This window comes from Castor canadensis, chromosome 6 (assembly GCF_047511655.1).
Source record: "Castor canadensis chromosome 6, mCasCan1.hap1v2, whole genome shotgun sequence".
Lineage (NCBI taxonomy): Eukaryota > Metazoa > Chordata > Mammalia > Rodentia > Castoridae > Castor > Castor canadensis.
The window spans coordinates 143190380-143212675 of record NC_133391.1 but is presented as its reverse complement, the minus strand read 5'-3'; the positions used below and the strand labels follow the sequence as shown (position 1 = coordinate 143212675).

General features: G+C 36.3%; 2 protein-coding genes across 2 annotated transcripts in view; both read right to left on the bottom strand.

Moving 5' to 3' along the window:
* The window catches only part of Fyb1 (FYN binding protein 1), a 181140-nt gene extending 170867 nt beyond the window's left edge, over positions 1–10273 (bottom strand). The window contains exon 1 of the mRNA XM_074077883.1: positions 9879–10273. Within this exon, the coding sequence (XP_073933984.1) occupies positions 9879–9881 (3 nt within the window). The 5' untranslated portion in view covers positions 9882–10273. The remainder of the gene's footprint in view (positions 1–9878) is intronic.
* A 7216-nt stretch (positions 10274–17489) lies between these two features.
* C9 (complement C9) overlaps positions 17490–22296 on the bottom strand; it is a 50899-nt gene continuing 46092 nt past the window's right edge. Inside the window, exons 10-11 of the mRNA XM_074077561.1 lie at positions 20718–20946; positions 17490–17847 (exon numbers count right to left, since the gene is read on the bottom strand). Coding sequence (XP_073933662.1) covers positions 17774–17847; positions 20718–20946 — 303 coding nt within the window. The 3' untranslated portion in view covers positions 17490–17773. The remainder of the gene's footprint in view (positions 17848–20717; positions 20947–22296) is intronic.

Below are 22296 nucleotides of genomic sequence, written 5' to 3'. Positions count from 1 at the left end.
TAGAATTCCAGAAACATTGGCATGAGTGAGGATCAAAATGGAGTAAGCAGTGAATAAACAATTAATTTGGGAAATTTTGCAAAAAGTACATGTGCCACCAGGTCAGGTAAATGAAAAACTCTGTGGAGCTGGGGCCCAAACAGTTGTGCACTTTAAAATTCAATAGATAGTTCAAATATGGAGCCAGGTTGAAAACCACTGATCCAAATCTGCTTTAGCTAAGTCTTAGTACAGGGGATCTCAAACCTTAGCACACATCACCAGGAGAGCTTGATAATGCATAGCTAGCTAGGGCTCATCCTCAGAATTTCTGGTTTGGCCGGTATTAGGTAGAATCCATGAAGTTTTGTTGAGTTCCCAGGTGACACTGATGTTGCTGGTTTAGAAGCACACTTGGAAAACCTCTGTCTTGATAGGTTGGTGAACCATGATCATGGGGAACTGGAAGGAACTGGGCTAATTCTCCCAGTATCGCCGCAACCCCCACGCTAACACATTTCCTCTACTTTGTTCATTTGCCCATTCATCAAAGATGAAGGGAGAAAAAAGTAAGGAAAGATGCAACTAAAGAGAAGGGAAGGAAAAGAGATGAGAGAAAGGCAATCAAATGCTGGTCAGTGAATTAAAGTTAGCCTCTCTCCCTGACCCAACCACATGTCAGTGATAGGCTGAATATAAAATGAGGAAAACATAAAGATAGTTATATTCCAGAAGAGAACAGAAACATTCTCAGTGAGTAAGACTGAAGACAGGAGAGGCAGCTGAGGTTTGGGGTATGGAAGGATTTGTCAATTCAGCTTCTAGAGGGTTAACCTGAGCAAGGTGACTCTTTGAAACCAAGGGCAGGGAGAGACATGCCTATCTCTCCACAGCACCAAGAAAGGAGACTAAATGATGGCTACTGAAATTACATTGAGAGAATTCATTGGTTTTCAACTGGGGGGAAGATTTTGTCCTCCTCCTCACCAGGGTTTAGAATGTCTGGAAATACTTCGTGATGTGGCAATGGAGGGAGAGCAGGTGCTATTCACATTCGGTTGGTAGACAAGAGAGAGGTCGCTAAACTTCCTACAATGCACAGAAGTGCTGAGGATGAGAAACACTTTACTAGATACAGCTGCAGAGGCAGGAGCTAGGCTAGATGCCTGTTGACTTAGTAATGAATGTACTAAATGTTCAATACTATTGTGAGCCTGGATCACCTTCCTGTCACTATAGGTCCAGCATTGGACTGGAGGCTTAAGGAAGAAGCAGTAGAAATAAACACAGCACTAGTGAAGGTGGCATGAAGTTGGTAGAAAGAAAAAACTAAGCAACTGACCAACAGAATCTTCTAAAATTTGCTTACACCAGAACATTACAAGACACTGGAATAAAACTATTCATAAGAAACTGAACCTAACAACAGCAACAACCACTTCAAATTAAATTAAGTTAACAGAGCAATCTGAAAATGACTAAGAATTTAGGATCTACAAAGATATAGAAAACTATCCAAAGGATATTTGAAATAAAATTAGGCAGATATTAGGCAAGAACATGTGCTTGAGAACAACAACTAATTCAAAAAATTAGAAATAAAACTTTATCATTGAAACAGATGGGACAAGATCTGCATTGGACATATAAGGTGAGCAACTGTCCTGTTCTGTCTGGAACTGAGGTTTCCAAGACTTGTGATGTTATTGCTACAGTGGAGAAAATGCTGGGAAAACTGAGATCACTAGTTACCCTGACGCAGATGGAAGAAGAATTAGTGAATGGGAAGATGAAACTGATAAACTGATTTAGTTAATTACAGACAGATATAGGGATAAAAATTAAATCATGGAGGATAGATTGTGACTTTCATGTGACAGAGACTAGAGAAAAACCAAACAAAACATAAGGAGAAGGACATGGTGAATGATTGTCTCTGAAGAGGGAAATTTTGAAGAATTGAAGAAAGTCATTAGGCTTTAGATCAGGGGTTGACAGCTAACTGTAGCCTGTGGGACAAATCCAGCCCACCAGGTGGCTGGATTTTATAATGAAGTCATACTGGAGTAAGCATAGACACTTGTTTATGTATGGACTATGGCTGCCTTCATGATATGTGAAATGGTAGAGCTGGGTAGCTGCCTGCAAACCTAGAATACATACATACAAGGTGGCTCTTCAGAGAAAATGTTTATTGACTTCTGCTTTAAGAGTACCAAGCAGGATAAGTAAATTTGAATCTTTATGAAGCATACTAAAGCTGTAGAACATGAAGATAAATGTCTCAAAGGGAGTGGCAGAATTTTATTTACAGGGAGTGACAGTCTTGAAAGCACACCAATATTAGCGAGGAAAGAAGTCAGAAGCCATTGAAGTAGGTCTGAAAAGTGCTGAGGAAAAGTAACTACTCATTTAGGATATTTATACTCAAACTATCTCTTAGGAGTGAAGTTAAAATGAAGATATTTTCAGTCACTGTAATAGATAATATTACTCTTTTTCCAAATTGAATGACTCTGAGTGCATGGGAATTTTACCTTCCTGCATCTCTCTCCTGTCTGAGGTGTGATCATGTGACTTACATTGGCCAATTAAATGTGAATGAAAGTAATAGTCTACTCCACTAAGCAGAAGTTTTAAGAACTGGAAATGGGATCAGAGGACTGTGCTTAAGGGATAATCACACTATATAAGATCTTTGCTATATTTCAGAAGATAATAATAGGACTATTGAATAATTTAAAAATTTTTAGACAGTAGGCAAGAGTTACATATACTTCTGCAAAAAGCTAAAGGTATCCAGAGCAGAAGAATAAGATATAAGGTGCAATTATAAACATGAAATTTTATGAAATATATAATTAGGAAATATAGTTAAGAAAAAATGTTAGATGCCTACTTCACATCACAAGCATAAATAAAGTTCTAATCATTATAGGCTTACTAAACATGAAAATCAAATCTATAAAAAAAGTTCTAGGAAAATGGCTATAATACTCAGGGATATGGAATAACTTCTTAAAAATTATGTCAAAGCATAAATAAGTCTTATTTTGAAATTTGGCAGCATTAAGATTTAAAACTATAAAAAAGGAGATAGCAAAACTAAAGTTAAAATGAAGTCATATATTAAGAGAGTAAAATTGCAAAGCATGTAGCCGACACAGGATTAATGCCTAAAATTTATAAAGAATTCCTACAAACTAATAAGGAAAGATAATTCATTAAAGAATGAACAAAGCACACCAAGAGAGGCTAACTGAATGGTCAATAAACTTAGAAAAACGTATTACATTTTAGACATCTACAGGAAGTTAAAATTAAAGCAACAGCAATGAATTAGAGGTTTTTCATATAAAAATCTTTAAACTCCATCAATAAATATGACAATATCAAGGAAAATGGTGCCTCTCATAAAAGGCTGGTAGGAGGCAGTTCACTAGAATGACTTCAGAAAACATGAAGTTTCCTGTAGCTTCTATGTAAAAGAATGTTCATCTCATCTCTGTTTGAAATTGAAATTGAAAATAATGACAAGTTAGACATTGGAGAATAGATTAATAAATTGTAATAGGATTAGACAGCAATTCAGTATATTGAACTGGAGTCACATGGCATCCAGATGAATATGTCTTGCAAACAAACCAACGTCAAATGAAAGGAAGCAAATTGCAGAAATCATAAAAAGCAGGAAAAACTGCTGTAGATTATTTTATGGGTGCACAAAGATGAAATAAAAGTTGTAAAACTTGGCTAGGAAGGCTAAGTGTTACTTTCAAAATGGTGTTCCTCTGCTGAGGGAAGGAGGGACATAGAACTAAAAGGGGGTGAAAAGAAGGCTTTGACTATTACTTTTTTTTCTTTAAAAAAACCAAATGGCAAAGGACTAACATACATTAAGTTTAGCTGGTAGATATGGGAGAGCACTTACTATATCATTTGTTTCATGATATTATACGTTTAAAAGAGGAGGACATGAGAGGAAAGAAAGTCGGATGGGATGAACATCCAAGAATTAGGGAAGTAATACTGAAGTTACTAAATCAAGAACTGGACCCTTACACCAACTCACTTCAAGAAAAAAGGGTGCCACAAATTCAGCGTGCTCTAGGAAGTGACTCACATCACCTCTCACGTGCACTGACGAGTCAGATGGATGAAAGATATCACCTAGAATTTGAACTTCTCAGCCTTGGCTTAAAATTTGCTTTGTTTTGCACAGGAATTTTAATTAATTAATTAATTATTTAACATAATGGGCTAGATCTTGCTACAAAAGGTAGCATAAGGGGAGGATATGAACAGGCTAGAGATGGATGGGAAAAGTGTATGGAGGTGAACTCATTTCTTATTTGGGATATCATACTATATCATTCAGGATTATAACTGACCCTCTCCTGCTTCATCTATTCTACTTGAAGGACATGGTTTGAAAGCCCAATCTTCACAAGGAATCTTCTAACTCTGATTTCTCCAGGACACCAGCTCCTAACTGGGTCTCTACTACAGTCCCTGAAGTTATTTCTTTGTTAGTCCTAGGATCCATTCCCCTGAAAAACTATGTACTTATTCTCCAACTTGGCTGCATTCAAATTTGGGGGCCATAATTTCAAGTAATATGAACAAAGGCTGATATTTAAGGCCCAAGCCAGGACCAAGGCTATCTGGAGATGACACGTGTCTCTTCAGAAGGAAAGGTTAATATCAAATGACAACAACCACTCCTTTGCTCAGGAGTTTCCAGTGGCTGCCAGGGTATACAATAATAAGATCAAATGCTATGTTCTGAATATTTGAGTTTCCCAGAAATTCATATGTTGAAATCAGAACTCCCAAGGTATTAAGAGGTGGGGCTTTGGAGGTATTTACATTAAGAAAGTGATGCGCTTACCAGTGGGATTTAGTGCCCTTATAAAAGAGGCCCAGGGAGCTGGTTCACCTTTTCTACCATGTGAGGACACAGCAAGAAGGTAGCAGTCTGTGACCTGGAAGTAGACCCTCACCACAACATGACCATAATAACACCCTGATTTTGGATTTTACAATCCCTGAATCTGTAAGATAAAAATTTTCTTTGTTTATAACCACCCAGTTAAGACATTTTATTAGAACAGTCAAAATAAGCTAAAGCAGCCTTCAAGATCCTGCAACCATCTATTCTTTAAATGGCTCTTGTCACTACCCTTTTCCGCTTACCCTCCTACCATCTTGGTCTTCTTTCACATCCCAGCTCACTCTTGCTTGTGCCTTTATCCCTTGCTGCTTCATCAGGTTGAAATGCTCTTTACCTCCTTTCTCTGTGCCTAGCTCTTTCTCACTCTTGGGAGCACATACTGGGCCCTACCTCAGGTTTCCATTTCACTGGTTTCAGGGGGAGCCTTGAGATTGGGTATGCTTCCTAAGATGCTCCATTGATTCCAATGTGCAGTCAGAACCGCTGCTGTGTCTTAAACCTTACCTCATCAGAGAGTAGACACCTGTCTAAAGGGGATGTCTTTCCTAGTTTTCTATTAGGTCAATATTTTCCTTAGTTACCTCTTTAGAGATCAGTGCAAGGTGTGCTATTTGCTTCCTTTGTTTTTGATCTATCGCTTCCAGGGAAGAATGGTTCTCTGAGCATTAGCTCTAGACTGGGGGCATTCACATGAGCAGGGAGTAGATTTGGAATGTACATTTCAGGTCCCACCCCTGACTTTCCTGTTGCCCACTGAAGCTTGAGGACCATAGCACTCAGGGAGAGCATTGGGAAGCCAGGATCTCATGTGTGCTGTTCACTCTGTATTCCTCAAAAATCAGAGGCCTGACTATGAGTGGAAGCTCGGCAGGCCTTCATTGAATAGATGAGTAACAGTATACCTCAAAAATGTTTCTTCTGTTAGAAGCTCATATGTAGACTGAAGGCTAAATAAAAAGAGCTAAACAAACCAAAAACTCCAAACACAATTTTTATTTCATTTCCTAAAATATTCTACAGTTTATGCATATAAGAGCATATTAAAAACTGTGTATTATCAGAACATCTATTCCTCCATGTTTTCAGGAAATTCCACTAATTTGAATGTATCAAAGAATACTTGTTATGTAAAAAGATTATTCTATTATTTCCATTTTGGGGCTATAAAATGAGCTGCTTTATCTGAAGCCAGATGTTTGAGAAGTAGGATCCTATTGCTTTTGTCTTTCCATTTCTAAATTCTAGATACATATGAAAAAGAACGTCAGGGAATGCAGGCCAACATTGTAGCTGTAGCCTTACTGAGTTAATGGAGAGTTGAAGAAACTGGGTCAATAGAAGGACATCATGTTAAGTGAAGTATGCCAGGCTCAGAAAGACAAAGGTCACATGTTTTCTCTCATATGTGGGAGATAGACTCAATACAAATACAAGCAATATTATGAAAAATAGGTCATGCTAAGGTGTGGTCACTCATGGGAGAGGGAGGGTAAAAGAAGGAAGTTAATAAGGTGAATTTGGGTGCTGTACTTTCTATACAAGAATGAATACAAAAATTTTTAAACCTGTTAAAATCACCAGAAGAAGGGGACTAAGGTAGAAAGGAGAAAAATAGAGGGGATAAACCAATTTGAGTTACAATACATATATATATATATATATATGGAAGTGTCACAATGAAACTTCCTATCTAGCTATCTTAAATAAACAAAAATGCCTTTTTTCAAAAATGGAGAACAGGAAGGCAAAACAGGTCCTGTTTGGAGGTTGGCACCCATGGGAGGGGAGAGGATATAAAGAAGGTGAGTGTAGTGGAAATATTATGTACTCATGTACGAAAATGGAAAAATGAGACCTGTTGAAACTATTCCAGGAATGGGGGAGGGGAGTATAAAGGAGAATGATGGAAGTAGTAAACTCAACTATGACATATTAAAAGAACTTTCGTAAATGTCACCATTGTACCCCCAGTACAACAATAATGTGATAGTAAAAATAAATTTTAAAGAAAGAATAAATAAAGAAAAAAAATCCTATATTGGGAAATGAAGAAAGGAAATTGATCCTGGAACCCAGTGCTCCTTGCTAGATTGGAAGATGACCCCAGCACTGTGTGTTTAAAGGCCATGCATCTTAAAATCTGATGTTTGTCCTCATCAGACACCAAGTGCATTTGTGCTTCATTCTCACAAGTTTCCACACATTTCTTACCAAAAAGTTATAGAGAGAGTGTGGATTTCCCAATAAATACTTGGGTCAAGATAGGTTTCCACTTGTGGATAATATCCTTCCTGATGCTTTGACCTATAGGAGGCAAGTAGCAGTCACAGTGGTAACACAACAGATATGTAATGAAACATTTAACCATTTAAATCCCCTCTCTGAATCCTGAGGTGAGAAGCACAAAGTCATGAGTCCCTTCAGTCTCCCATCCCAGGGGCACTTGCAACATTTTGAAAATAGGAAAGTTTGTAGTGGCTGTTGCAGAAGCAGCTAGGACAGCTGATTCCCAGCTCTACTGGGGATGATCATCAGCCTGAAAAAAGGTCCCTCATAATCACAGAGGCAAGTCCTAGACTTTTCTTTGGCTCCTCAGGTTATCTTCCTAAAAAACTGCTCTTTCTAGAATTTATCACAATGTACAATATCTCAAGCTTTGACAGAATTGTGCTCAAATTCCAATGTCAATGTTTAGTAGCTGTGTGGCTGTGGCCCTCTCCAAAACACAACCTACTTAGTCATAAAATGGAGATAATAGCAGTCACCATGTATAGGGATTGTTATTTGATTTAATAACAGTGAATCTATCATTAGTCTCCACTATCATTATCCTCTTGTTTTCCTTGGAAGTTTCTATGCCTCCTTAAAAAAAACAAAGGAGTTGAATGGAAGGGGTTGGATATATTAGGTGCTTTATAATTACATCTTTCAAGGAGAAAAAGTAGTGTCTTTCTGCCATTGTTGTAGAATGCTAAAGGTAATGTTAGGGAGAGAGAAATTAAAGGGAAAATACTTCCTCTTAAAGTAAACCTTGACACTCTACAAAAGTAGGCATGTGTATAATACCACACAAGGAGAAATTTAATTATTGTGCCACTGTTAGTATGCAAAGTTCAGATGTGTTATGTATCACGGAGGTAACTTGTATCAGAAGATTAAAATTTTTGTTTTGGAGGGATTTGGGTTTGAACTCAGGACTTCATGCTTGCCAGGCAGGTGCTCTACCACCTGAGTCACTTTGCTAAGACAAATCATCATCATTATATAAAATTATGCTTATGATAATCTTGTATATTGCCATAAACAAAGAAAAAGCAAAACAACTGAAATATGCAATTCTACAACACTAAAGAAAAAAATAATTAAAATCTCCAACTCAATGGAAATGATTAAGACAAATTATGGAATACTGCATAGTTGCTAGACATGAGTTAGCACTAAAAATGATACCTAGCTCAGATATCATTCAAAATATTCTAAATATCAGGAGAGAAAATGGCTTATGAAGTATCACAGCACAGAAAATTACATTTATAAAATATGCTTTAAAATGATGTAGTTGTAGATGAACTTGTAGCAAATGATTGTCTCTCAGGACTCTAGAAATGTGTTACTTTTACAATAAGAAAACTGTAATGATTTAGGAAAAACATTACTTATGTATTACAACAAATACACACTATCCAGTTAAGCTTTCTTTTCTTCTATTGTCATCTTGCTTTCCCGTAGAAAATCCATGTATTGTAGCTCCGTGTAAACCACAGTGTCCTGGTTTACTTTTGACAAGGATGTCAGAAATTAAGGTCAAGCACTTTTCTAAGAATCTTGGACCCACAGCCTCAATGTGGAAAGACTACAAGGATTTATACATCATACCTCCACTGGTGACAGCCTTTTTTACATGTATGGCTGCAGGGAGGGTTATGTGCCACCATTTTCTCCACCACTGTGCACTTGCCTCACCCAGGACACTCCTAGTCTGACTCCATCTCTCTTTCTCCTCCCTCTGCTCCTCATGGCAAGATGACATTATCTCACCTCAAAGAGCTTCCAGACTACAAACACCTCAATGAAACTTCCTCCTCCCTATTCCAACCAAGTCCCCATCTTCTCACTGGGCACCAGAAAAGCAAAAACCTTCTCTTTCATAGGAGAAGCTACTACACATTTCTAGTCTTTGGGGTGGGGGTGCAGAGATGGGACAGAAAATTCACTCTCTTTAGGACTCAGGGGTATGAGTCCTAAATGCATGTGGACTGATGCATATTCCACATGTATTTTGGGAGCCATTTTTTTTTTTACAGGGAAATAATGGTAAATTGTGAAGCAGATTACTAGTGTTGTGGTTCAGTTACATTATGGGTTAACAAGTTTTTATGATATCTCTGGGAGTCCACTCACTATTTAAATGTGCTCCAAATAATATCTTTTGATTAACATTGGGAACACAACCTGTCCCTAAGCTTTGGACTATTTGGGCTTTGTTTTCTTTACTCAATAAAATGTGTTTTTCAAACAAAAGAACTCCTTTTACACAATCTGTGTTATCAAAATGGGCACTCATCAACAGAGTAGTGTCCATCATACATCACTGGAAAGCTCTTTTGAGATCCAAAGTGCTCATCCTAGGAAATGTGGCTATGTTACTGATCTGGCACTCAGCTCTCTGAAGAGCCTGAAACAAAGAATTCAACTTGTATTTCTGTAAGACATAGTTCTTCCTCTATTCTGAAAGCTAGACTCAGAAAAGGGAACTTCTGAAGCCATACTCTCAACGGGTATAATAAAGACTCAGCAGCTTCCTTAACACAGGACAACAGGACAAACAAAAATTCCAAAGGCTTGGAAGATTTGGCCATGAAGCAACCCACCACTTCTCCTCTGCATAGAGAAGATTAACATGGTTCCCAGGAGACCAGAAAGAGTCAGAAAATCTATCACTTACCATTTGTATTGAAAAGAGCTGATGCTCCTGGCACACGGTGACCCCGGAGATGCTGTGACTTGGGCAGTGAATGTGCAAGTTTGCTCTAAAGAGTGTACTTCCTTTTCTGAGCTGTGTGGTCTGACCAGCCTTCACACATTGATATGTTAGGTTGTATTTGCATGTTATCTCAGCACTCAGAGAATTTGTATAACTGGCTAGCTTTATCTTGTTATTATACTTTAACAACACGAGTACAGGAATAAGTGAAGCTTTCAAATCTATAAGATTGATACAGAACTTTTATAAAAAAGTGCCTGAATATTGAATTCTGTGTAAATTTATTAACCTGTTTTATTTAAAATCCATATTTTGGGATATGTGTATATGTGTATATAGTTGTAAATTTATGTGTGTGTCTATCAATCTATCTAACTCCATACCTACTTTTGGGACCCACTCTAAAATGTTAATAGTGGTTGATTGTTATATAATTTGCTCAGTTTTCAAGTTTCCTATTTTGAATACATAGCACTTGTATAAAAAATAAAGATAATTTTTAAAATAAAAGGAGTGTGATACTACAACTCTTATTGTAATATTTAGCTGGTAGAAATATTCATAAGCTTATCACAGAACATCATTCATCTCATTCAGAAAAGAAAATACATGCCAGTCTAGGCTGATGTGTTAATTTGGGGGTGATACCTGTTAGCATTAAACACATTCATCTCACATTACTGAACCAGGTATGCATCAATTAAAGGAATTTTATTACATTCTGAGTTGTCATTCTTCCCAACCATTTACACCTCTCTGAACACATTCTGAGAGATGAATTTAGCTACTTGTTTTGCTTATATAGCCTGATACTGAAGTAATTTCAAGGGCAAAGATCATCTTTGGTTTCATTGTAAAGGAAAGGTAACTGATTCCTTAATTTTGAGTTTACAAGCTTCTAGGTCTTGTTTTAAGTACTATAGTGCTTATTCTATGTGCAGTCACCAAATTTCTGCATTTGATGCTGAACTAATACTAATTACTTCCGTGTTCACACAAAATCCTTTTCCTTTCCACAAAAAGGTGTTACTTGTTATTTATTCCTTAATATGAAAATGTTGTTTAAAATCAGTATGTGATTAGAAATATTGATAGCATCATTGCTAGGACAAGGCAGAAAGCCAGGGCAGGGGGCAAGTTCCAGAGTCAGAAAGCAATCTGATAATTGCCCTGAAACCTTCAGGTATTATAAAGAGAGGTGGTGCTTGAAACATGGTCAGATTCTTAGCAAGTAGTCAGGAATCTGAAATCGCACTGTCTCTGGTTCATATTAAATACTCTCTGAATGCTTAGGGAAGGAAGATCAAAGCAAGACTGAAGTAAGTAAGCCAAACTTTTAGATATAACACATTTGCAGACGAGGGCCTTGACACGGAACCATTCTTTAACTAGAAATGATCTGCTGGGACAGAGGGTATCGGTGCAGTTACAGCTTAAAGCTGAAGGCAGTGGTCAATAGCTTAGCTGTACATTAAACTCCCGTGGGAAGCTTTTTAAAAGAGCTCAGGTCCCAGATTTCACCCCAGACCATGAAATCAAGCTCTCTGGGGCTGAGAACAAGGCACAGGCATGCTTTAAAACTCCTCAGATAATTCCAAAAAGCACGCGTGTTTAAGAGCTCATGCCCTAGAAGAGAAACAGGAGGCACAGTAGCAAGATGGGGAATAAATCGCCAGGCCAACCTCACGAATAGCACCAGTCATGACATCTGACACTGCTTCTTATCACTGTATTTTTACCACGTATCACATAATTGCTTATTGTTGGTCATCCCAAGAAGTTGAACCAAAATTACATGATAATCAGAAATCTAGCAATTATTAGTTAACAACGTAACCAATTAGATAAACCTCTGGTTAGGAAAATTTTAAGTTGTAACTCAATCATCTGAATTCCATTTAAACTTGCACTTATTTATAAATGCAACAGAAATGACAGACAATACTACCATTTAAAAAAGATAAAACTATCACATCACAGTATGGGCTCTGAAATGATTCCTCCTATTGGAAGGGAGAAGCAGCGCAGAGAATGGAAAGTGGTTATAATTCTTCAAACAGTGGGGCACACATTCTCTTTTCGTACATTTGCATTTTGAGGAGTGTTTTTGTTCAGTGTTCATGGTGAAATGCACCTGCTACTCATTGCTCACTGAAGGCAGTGACTGGGTAGAAACTATCAGGTCCAAAGACACTGAGTGGCGAGGGAAAACCAACATAATAGTAGATAAAGGAGGGAGCACTAATGAGGCTTAGTTACACTAGTGATTGTGTCTTAAAAATATTGTCAATGTTTTATCAATTAGACTTTCAAAGGAATAGGTTTGAAATAGCTGACATACAAGGTTAGAAATAGTTATAAGTTTTTACAGGATTTCATCTTTATAACTTGAATGACGTTTTCAGGAAGAAACAAGTGGGGCACCTACTCTATGTGCTCAACATGAATATACTTGGACAGAAGATGGGAGATAGGAGAATAGAGGGGTCTTGAGTGTCACCTCTTCCTGGAAGTCTCTACTGCTCACTTTCCCTTTTTCTGGACTTTTGCAGACTGTACCACAAAATGAAGCTCTTTTAATATGTTTGTCTCTTACAGTTTTTTAATTATATTGTTGCATTAGGTTTTGCTTCTTAAATAGAGTTATAACTCCTTCAGTGAGGACTAGCGTTCATATTACCTTCTCTTACCCTAAATCAGAGAGTGGCTTAAAAATAATTTTTGGCTCATAGCTTCTTTTTACAATCTGATTAAAGCTATATCTGGCTTACATACTAATACTACATGTGTACATTATTTCTGGGGACCTGTAAGAGAATCCTTAGTTAAAACATTGTCAAGAATTATGAGATGGCCATTACATTGCTGCTCTTTGATGAGGAAGTTAAAATAAAAAATGTTAAGTGACCCCTCCTCAAGATTCCAGATGAGGAAACCAATTCAGTTAAAACCATTATTTTGTAAACATTTGTCATCTTATCTGCATGCACTTGAACTGTGTTAGCAAAGAACAACTAAAACTCAGGAAGTGGAATCATAAAAATTCAAGGAAACTCTAGTGCTGTTGCTTGGCTAGATATGGAATAGCAGAAGGGATTAGCAGAAAGAAAACCAGAACAGGTTTGGTTAAACAGGGAATACAGAAAAACTAGGCACTTCCTTAATTTGGCTTTTTCTCTTTCACTTTTTGTTCTAAAACCAAAATGAATCCTTTTACTTTTGTACTTTCTATTTTTGAGAAAAGAGTCATATCTTTCAGAACATCAAGGATCTGGAAAAAATGACTTATTAATCAACTTCAGTGAAAAAATAACTTACCTTTCCATCTTACTATACTTCAAATAGGATGAGCAAACTGTATTTGAAGTCAAGAAGAACAGGGAACAATTGTCTTTTTAATTTCCACCCAGGAAAATGTTTACTAAGCTTTAAAAGAACTGCTAAACTGGGACAGTAGAAAAACAGTGTAGACGTTAAGAAGCCTTTTAGAATCCAGAAGTGAACTGTGTTTATTTTCTTCTCAGTTTCCTATTTCTCCAGTCCATATATTCTTCTCAGAGGCAGAATCCAAGCAAAAACCTTTTATTTTACTGAGTCTCCAAGAATTAATTTAACTTACGCAGACCTTCAAAGGACTTGTTATTGCTCTTGACAATTTGCTAGTGATTATTTGCCCTTAAAAATGACTAAAAAAACCAAAGGTTCCACATGAAAAGTGGATTTTTCTCTTACTCTTTCTGTTCTTATCCTTTCCTCCCTCTCTTCCTTCCTTCCCTGTTTCCTTCCTTCCCAGTTTCCTTTCCAATAGGAAGGTCAGGCCAGACAGTTTAGAAGTAAACAGATGTAACTTGGGATTTATCAGATTCATTGAAGGTAATAGGATAAAATTGTCAATGTACCATTTCCCAACCTTTTCCCTTGTCTCACTGCCTGTTTTTAAAATAAAAATAGAAAATAAGAATAGTTTCATTTCAATGCAGGATAAATGTTGAAAAGGTTTACACTTTTGCATACTTTTTTCCCTGTCTCTGTACTATAGAACCACCATTTGAAAGGTTATTTAAACTTGCTCTTTTATTTTTAACTCTTGCTAGATTTGGGATTTGACAGGCAGGAAGTCTTTCTCTATAAAAGTTATCTGAACTAATATAAAATTATTCAATATGGGTGTAACTTACTGATAATCTTTCTTGTGGTCAGAAAAACAGGAGTGTTTCTATTTTTAATTATTTGGCACATTTTGGAACTTAATGCTGCTACTTAATAAGGCTACTAGAGAACTAAGAGTACCTATAATGTGACTCTGGAAGCAAATTTGTCAGAATGTAATTTGCCAAACCAGTCAAGATAATTCTGACTCTCTTTTCCCTTCTCCATTACAGGTTGATTGACTTCGGCAAGGTACCACATGGCTTAAAAAATCATTGATCAATGAATGATGCTGGAAAGGCTTGATATCCATATGCAAAAAATGAATTGGATTCTTACACTACAACAGATCAAAATTAAAATATATCAAAAGTCTAAACGTAAGAATAAAACTATGACTCTTTTAAAAGAAAACTTTGAGAAAAAGTTTTAGAAAGTTGACATTTGGGTATGATTCATCAATATCCCAGGCACCAATGAAGAAATAGAGAAATTGGACTTCATCAATATTAAAACCTGTTTATGTATCAAAGGACAGTATCAAAAATCGGAGAAAACATTTGCAAATCATATATCTGATGAGAGATTAGTTTCTAGGGCATATAAAGACCTACAGCTAAACAACAGGCCTACAACAAGCTACCTGATTCAAGAACAGGCAAAGGACTTGACCATGTGTTTTTCCAATGAAGTCATACAAATGGTCAATATGCCCGTCAAAATATGCTCAACCTCACTAATCATTAGGAAAATTCAAATTAGCACCATATTGAGATGCCACTTCACACCATTTAGGATGGTTATTATGAAAAATAAAAATAGAAAATAACAAGTATTGACTAGGATGTGAAGAAATTGGAACCCGTGGGCATTACTGGGGAGAACATAAAATGATACAATTGCTGTTAAAACACTATGGTGTTCCTCAACAAATTAAACATAGGTTAACATATGATCCAGCAACTTCACTTGTGGATATATACCAAATGAAACTAAAAGCAGGGACCTGAAGAGATAATTACGCATCCATTGTAAGGGTGACATTATTCAAAAGGTGAAAGCAACACAATATCTATCCGTGGATCAGTGGAAAACAAAATGTGGCTTATTATTTGGCCTCAAAAGGCAATTAGATTCTGATATATGCTATTATATAGGTGAACCTATAGATGAACCTTGATACATTATACTAAATGAAATAAGTCGGACATGAAAGGACAAAAGTTCTATGGTTCCACTTATACAAGATGCCTCAAATAGGCAAATTCATAGAAACAGAAAATAGAATGATGGTAACTGGGGCTGGTATGGTGAAGAATAAGAAATTATTGCTTAAAAGGTATAGGTTTTCAGTTTGAGATGAGGAAAATGTTCTGGAGATGGTTGCTCAACAATGTAAATGTATTTACTGCCACTGAACTTTACACTTTAAAATGCTTTAATTGTTATATATATACACATGCAGCGGTGCTGGAGATCTATAGATAAATTTTTTTTTGAGATGGGAGTCTTGCTGTGCATCTCAGACTGGCATCAAACTTGTGATCCTCCTTCCTCAGCCTCTTGAGGGCTAGGATTACAGTTGTGTACCAATACCCACATAGAAAATAGTAAATTTTATTTTATGTATCTTGCCACAATGAAAATAGAACTCCTTGTTGTGTCATGAATGATTGTTTTATCCATAAATTCACATATTGAAACCTAATCCAGAATGTGATGGTGTTAAGATGAAGGGCTATGTGAGATGACGAGGTCATGACAGGAGAGCCCTCATGGAAGGAATTAATGCTTTTACAAAAGGGGCTTGAGTTAAGAAAAGTAAGACAGGTCCAGAAGGACAAAGGTCACATGTTTTCCCTCATGTGTGAAAGCTAGACTTAGAAGATAAATGCATACATAAAAATATAAAAAGCTTTAGGGAATATGAATACACATTTAGCTTCTCTGGGTCCTTTAGATAATGATTCCTTTTAATAGTGGTTCAATAGAATTGTTTCAAATGTGTGGCACGCACTTCAGAGGACTATTGTTCACACATGCTCCTTTCCCTAAATTGGTAGTGTACCCCTTCAGAGAACATGTAGGATGGAGACAGTTACATTGTACTCCATCTGCCCAGACTAAGCTACATCTCCCTTCTCCAAACAACAATCCAGAGAGAGACATGGGATGCCTGGCTGCCAGGGGGTCCTCATGTCTCCCAATTTCTAGTGATCCTCCCTCATGTTAAACCTAGAGACTTTCTTCATTGTACTGATCACTTTTGGGTAGTTTCTGGCATCTCAATGGCGCACCCTGCTGGAAAAATGCTCTATCAGATATGCCACTTTTGGTAAGAAGCTGGAGGACTGTGCGTGCCATCAATAATGAACCTGGGAATGGATATGTAGATCAGTGGTAGAGCGCTCACCTAGCATAAGGGCAGAATGCCCTGGGCTTAATCCTCAGCACTACAGTATGTGTGTGTAAAATGAACCTCTACTATCCCTACCATTACCAGTAGAAAGGACTTTAATAAATCACTAAGCTGGCCCTTGGGGGTCTGGTCAAATCTCTGCTCTTTCTGTTTGACATTTGTAATTAATAAGAGCAGAATAAATTCTCAGAAATTATGCTAGTAACTCCCTCTTGATCCAGAGGCTCCCATATTAAAAATTCTATCAATGGTGGATTGTTTAAGAGCAGAGTTCAGCATTTATATGCACTTAATAAATCCAATTCTTTCTGATTAAATCAGTGTTTGGGAGGCAGGGGATAGGACTTCTTTTAAGCTCTCTGGGTAAATTTAAGATCCTGAAGGGCCTGGAACTTTTATTTTTAGAGCACTATCCCCATGGCACACTTAATATGCATTTCATATCCAATAACCTTTTTATTTGCTATTAAAAAACTTGAAAATTATTTTTAAAATTTTGCTTTTGAAATTATTTTTCCATGATTAATTTATTTACTGTGATACTTTGGCAATCATTTATATTCTTCAGATTTTTTTCTGTGAATTGAAAAAAATACTAACCATATTTATAAAGACAGTCTAACTGATTTTAATCAGCTTTTTAGATAGGTAGCCCACTCATAAGGGCAGGTATTAAATTAGAAGATATTATATTGCTGGGTGGTTTTTGTTTTGTTTATAAAACAGAGGCAATCTCACATGATTCAACATAACAATTTTTAGTTAGAACTGTCGCATGTTTTCCCCTGGACAAGTAGAGTTAAGTTGCACAGCTAAGACTAATGGAGCGGAGTGCTGGGCATGTGGTAGGTGTTCGGGGTTTGCCAAATGAATGAATGCACATATAAACGAATAACCGAGTGAAATGACTACATAAACAAGAGCTAAATTGCATGGCACAGACCTGGGAATGGAACTGGAGCAATATATTAATCACACAAAACACTCTGGCAATTACTTTAAAGTCTTTTAAACCAACATTCTGTTTTTAATTTAATTTTTGTTTTATTAGCAAGAGATTGGCATTGCCTGTGGGAAAAAGCAGTCCTGGCATATTTCACTGCCGACTCTTCATTAGGGAATAAAAAAATGGAAACATTAGAGTAGTTTAAGGGGGAGGGGGACCATTGTAGACCCAAAACAGAGAGAAGACTTCAGAGACTGGCCAGATTTTCATGAAACATGTTGCTTTCACTTGGCAGCAAAAATGATCTCCATGAGCAGGGTTTTAACTTGGACATTTCTGTTGTTATTTTCTTTCTGTGTGAGCCCAAGAAAACCCATAGCTCCGCTTATTTTTATAGGGGAGAGAGATTGGCAATCCTAGAGGAAAACAAAAGGTGATCAAATCTTAATGATTAATAGGACTTCAGCTTTGGATTCATATACCCGTCCGTGTATTCATCCCCTCATCCTGCTGTACGATGGTGTGCCATACTGCCTAGGTGCTGGAACTAGAATGATGGCAAGACACAAGTATCAGGCACATTTCCAAAGTCTAGGAGGCTCTTCACCTTATGTAAGGGAGCTAATGTAAAGAGTGTGAGAATAGAGCAGGAAAATGTGTTCAGGGAGTAGGAATACAGACCTGATTCTGAGAGAAATTGGAAGAGTTTTCTTTGGAGATACTAATTGGCTTGGGCTCAGAAGAGAAGTTTTTTTTTGTTTTTTCACTTTGGTTATAAATTAGAATAATCAGTGGATTTGAAAAAAAGGAAAGAAAGAAATAAAACAAGAAACATGCCCAGGACCCACCATAGAAGTTGTAGTTTAATTAGCTTGAAGTGGAAACTTTTGCTTTTTTTTTTTTGAAGCAGTCTCCTATACACCCCAGTTTTCCTCAAGCTCAGAATCCCAAATGCTGTGATTATAGGTGTGTGCTACCACACCCAGACGCTTTTAAAAATTTTTAAAGAAGCTAAAATTTTTGAAGAAGCTAATAATAAAAAAAGTCATTGTTCTAACAGGAGTGGACACCACAGGAGAGGAAGATTGTGTTGAGAGAGGAGAACATTCTAAGCTAAGTAAATGGTATGGAGAAGGAAAATGCGTTCGAGGTTTCAATCACATGAGAAGGGCAGGCCCAATTTAAGTGGGAAGCTTGAACTGAACATTCCACAGAAAAATGGATGCCTGGGAAGAGCTGCCTTTTGGGAAAAATTCAGCAAGAAAGATTTCACCACAGTTTAGTTCCTCAGCAAGGAACTGGTGGACCATCCTGGGTTAGGTATGGAAAGTCAACTAGAAGATACTACTGACCTAGTAAAATGTTATTTATTGTTCATTTTCTTTATCTAGGAACACAAAAGGTAGACTTTCAGCCAAGAAATTTATATTGAAAGTGGTATAACACTGATGAAAATAGCAGGACCTCCTAAGAAGCAAACTAATGCTAGAAACATCTTCATTACCCACAGAGGACAGGATTCCCACTTGAAATAATTTCCATCAATCCCTAGCCCTGTAATGGAAAGTCACTAAGAACTAAAGGAAGAAAAACTGTGTTGAGAGTGAGTTGGTAGACTTGTCAGAGAATTGCACTATAGAGACTATATATACTGGACCACCCTGAAAGCGATTTCCATTGGACTACACTTAAATGTTTGAAAAGATAATGGGGGGTGGACATGATCCAGGCATATTATGTGCATGTATGGAAATGCCAATATGAATCCTCTTACAATGTGCAATTTAATATACACCAATAAATGGAGATTAAAGTAAGAAAATAATCCAATAGGTTTACAAAGTGAAACAAAAACAAAACACTTAAAAGAGAACCAAATAGAAACTTTAGAAAAAATATTTTTAAAAAATTCTCAAAAATTAGTTAGACAGTTGTGAAAAAGAATTGGAAAATTAGGCTCTAAAACAGAATAAATTACAAAGAAAGTAGCAGAATATTCCACATAGAGAGAAGTAGATAGAAGACAGAAAACTCAAGCACCAAATGACAGTGGTTTTTAGACAGTATCAGTGCCCCTGAGAATGCAAAGCACTGGATTAACACGTTCATACATCTTCTATAAATCAATAATCTTAAAACGTTAAATTAAACCCTAATATGCTCTGTCACTTTATCAATGGGTTTCTAAGCATGTTTACAAAAGACATTAAAACTTTGATTGTAAGAGATGAACTTGTGATTGGATAATTTGAGGCTGTGAATCTTTGTTTTAGGAAGCAACATAATTGTTTTAGGAATTTTGTTACAGGGAATTGTGTTTGTTTAATAAAGCAATGTGAGTTGTGATTGCCATAGAAACCTGATTGCATTAGCTAGTCTTGTGGTGACTAACACTTGGGCTAATAATAATGATAACAATTTCATTTATCTGTTAGGGTTCTAATTAGTTCTACCAGCATGAAAGACAAAGAAGACACTCTTGGTATTAGATAGCTAAAGTCATCCCTCTATATAAAGAATAAAAATAAAATTATATGATTCCAGGTAATTAGCTTTAAAATGCAATGCAGAATCTGTTTTCTTCAACATATTTACTACAGTTAAAGATGCAAAATGAAAACCCAGCATCATTTATGTAAAGTTTAAAAACATACACAACAATATCAAAAATTTTAATTGGTACATACATAGTACAAGTAGAAAAATGTGTACTGGAAGAATCCACACCAATTTAAAGAAAGTGACTGATTTTACAAGTGTCACTTTACAAGCAGAAGAATGGCAACAGGGCTTTACAGTTTTTTTTTTTTTCAGGAGAAAGGAGGTGATGCAAAAAGGCACTGCTAAGTATAACATTGTTTTTCTTAAAAAATAATTCTGAAATATCTATGCTTAAGTCTACTGCTTTGTATATTTATGCACACAGTACATAATATATACATGTAAAGTCTACTTGATATATATTTGGCATTTATTATTCTAGATGGTTAGTAGCAAGAGAGTTGTTATATCCCTGTAAACTTTTAATATAAATACTTTTGCAATTCAAAAATACTACAATAGCTACAATTTGCTTTTTTAAACTTCTGGTTAAGTATCCAAGAATGGAAGATATTAAAATGATGCAAAAAAGGTTGATTTGTCCATTTGCACTGTTCACTCAATTTTTTATTTATATGGGAATCTAGAGGTTTACTACAAATTAATTTCTGAAGTCATTTTTATATTAAAAAACCCTAAAGTGAATATTTCTGTCCTTATCAACAGCAGAAAAAGTAGTTCTCACCTTGATGCAGTTTGTGCTTTCTGATTTCACAGGCAAGACCCTGAAATGCGAATGGGCAAGAACATAAGCACTTTCCATCCAGCAGAATCACTGTGCCTCCATTTTGGCATGGGTAGCATTTTTTAATGCTGAATTCATCAACGTACTCTCCAATGGCTCTTTCCAAATTTTGTTTCTTCAGGTGTGCATCTTTTATTTTCACAGGAACCAGATTATATATAGGAGATAACTGCAAGAAAGCAAAATATTCAATTTTAGATCTTTTTCTACTGAGGATCTTGTAAAGTGCTTTTTATGTAATTGTTTCTTCATGAATTCAACAAAAGCTTTTTGAATCCTTTTCATTGCCAGATATATGATGTTGGCTTGTAAGACTATATTAGTGGCCAAAACTTGCCATGATGTGTGCTATCTTGGAGGTCAGATTTCAAAATAAAAAAATAAAAGATGACATCTGTTGTCAAAAATGCCATTGCAAGAGTGAGAAACCTTAAGCTGAAGAAGATAATTGCAATAATTTTAGTGGGAATAGGTTCATATGCAGAGCATGTCAAGAACTACAGAGTTAACACAACGGTCTTCATGAAATAGTGTACCAGATTCTGATGTCAACTATGGAGTATTTGTTTGGGAGAAACCTCTTTCCAATCCTGCCACATTGGCAAAAACAGCATAAGCCTGTGGCAGAGCTATTTTGATTTTTTGGGAAAAGAAATTTATCTTGTTTTACCCTTCAAAGAAAAGTCAAGGACTGATAATCTAAGATACAGGAATAGAAGATTACTGAGGAAACACAATTTGGATAAAATGTATAAACAGTATTCAAAGAGATAAAGATGAAGGACACACAAATAGCCACAGTTTCACAGAAGGCTCAAGCCCTGGAGACAGAAATCCCACAAGCAGACAAAAGGCAATTAAAATGCATTTTTTGAAGTTTTCTGCAGAGCCACCTCTTTTTCTCATGAACTTTGGCCTTCTATTAAGTAAGAAAAACTGTTTTGAATTTTTCTGCTATGCCAGCTAACTCTTTTATGTTTCTACCACTTGTAGATAGATTTTCTGTGGATATAATCTATTATGAAATTTGTTAAAACACAAATAAGCTGACAACATAGTTTGATATTAAGTACATTAAGATTTTTTTCAGACATCATTCGATGCTATATGCATTGAATATAGTTTCCTGGTTGAATGTCATTTTATCCCTCTGCAAGAGAGTTTGAAATGATTTTCACTGTGTCATGGTGGTTACTTACAGAACACTGGTATACAGCCCTCTAAAACTCTGATGTTTTTTAATATACAGTGTTTGTTGCTAAGAATTATACAACAGAGCAAAAAAGGTAAATTAGTTAATTCATTCATCATGTGGATTGTCCACAATGTAGATTATCGTATATACAGATAAGGGCAGCTGAGGAAAAAGGGAAAAGAATAGCTGAGAAAAGAAAAGGCAAGATGAAGCCAAAAACAATACGGATGAATAGAATTTATGCCAGAAAGATCTACCAATTTGTACCAGGTATGTCACAAATTTGGCCAAATCTTCTAGTGCACTGAGTAAGACACAACTGAT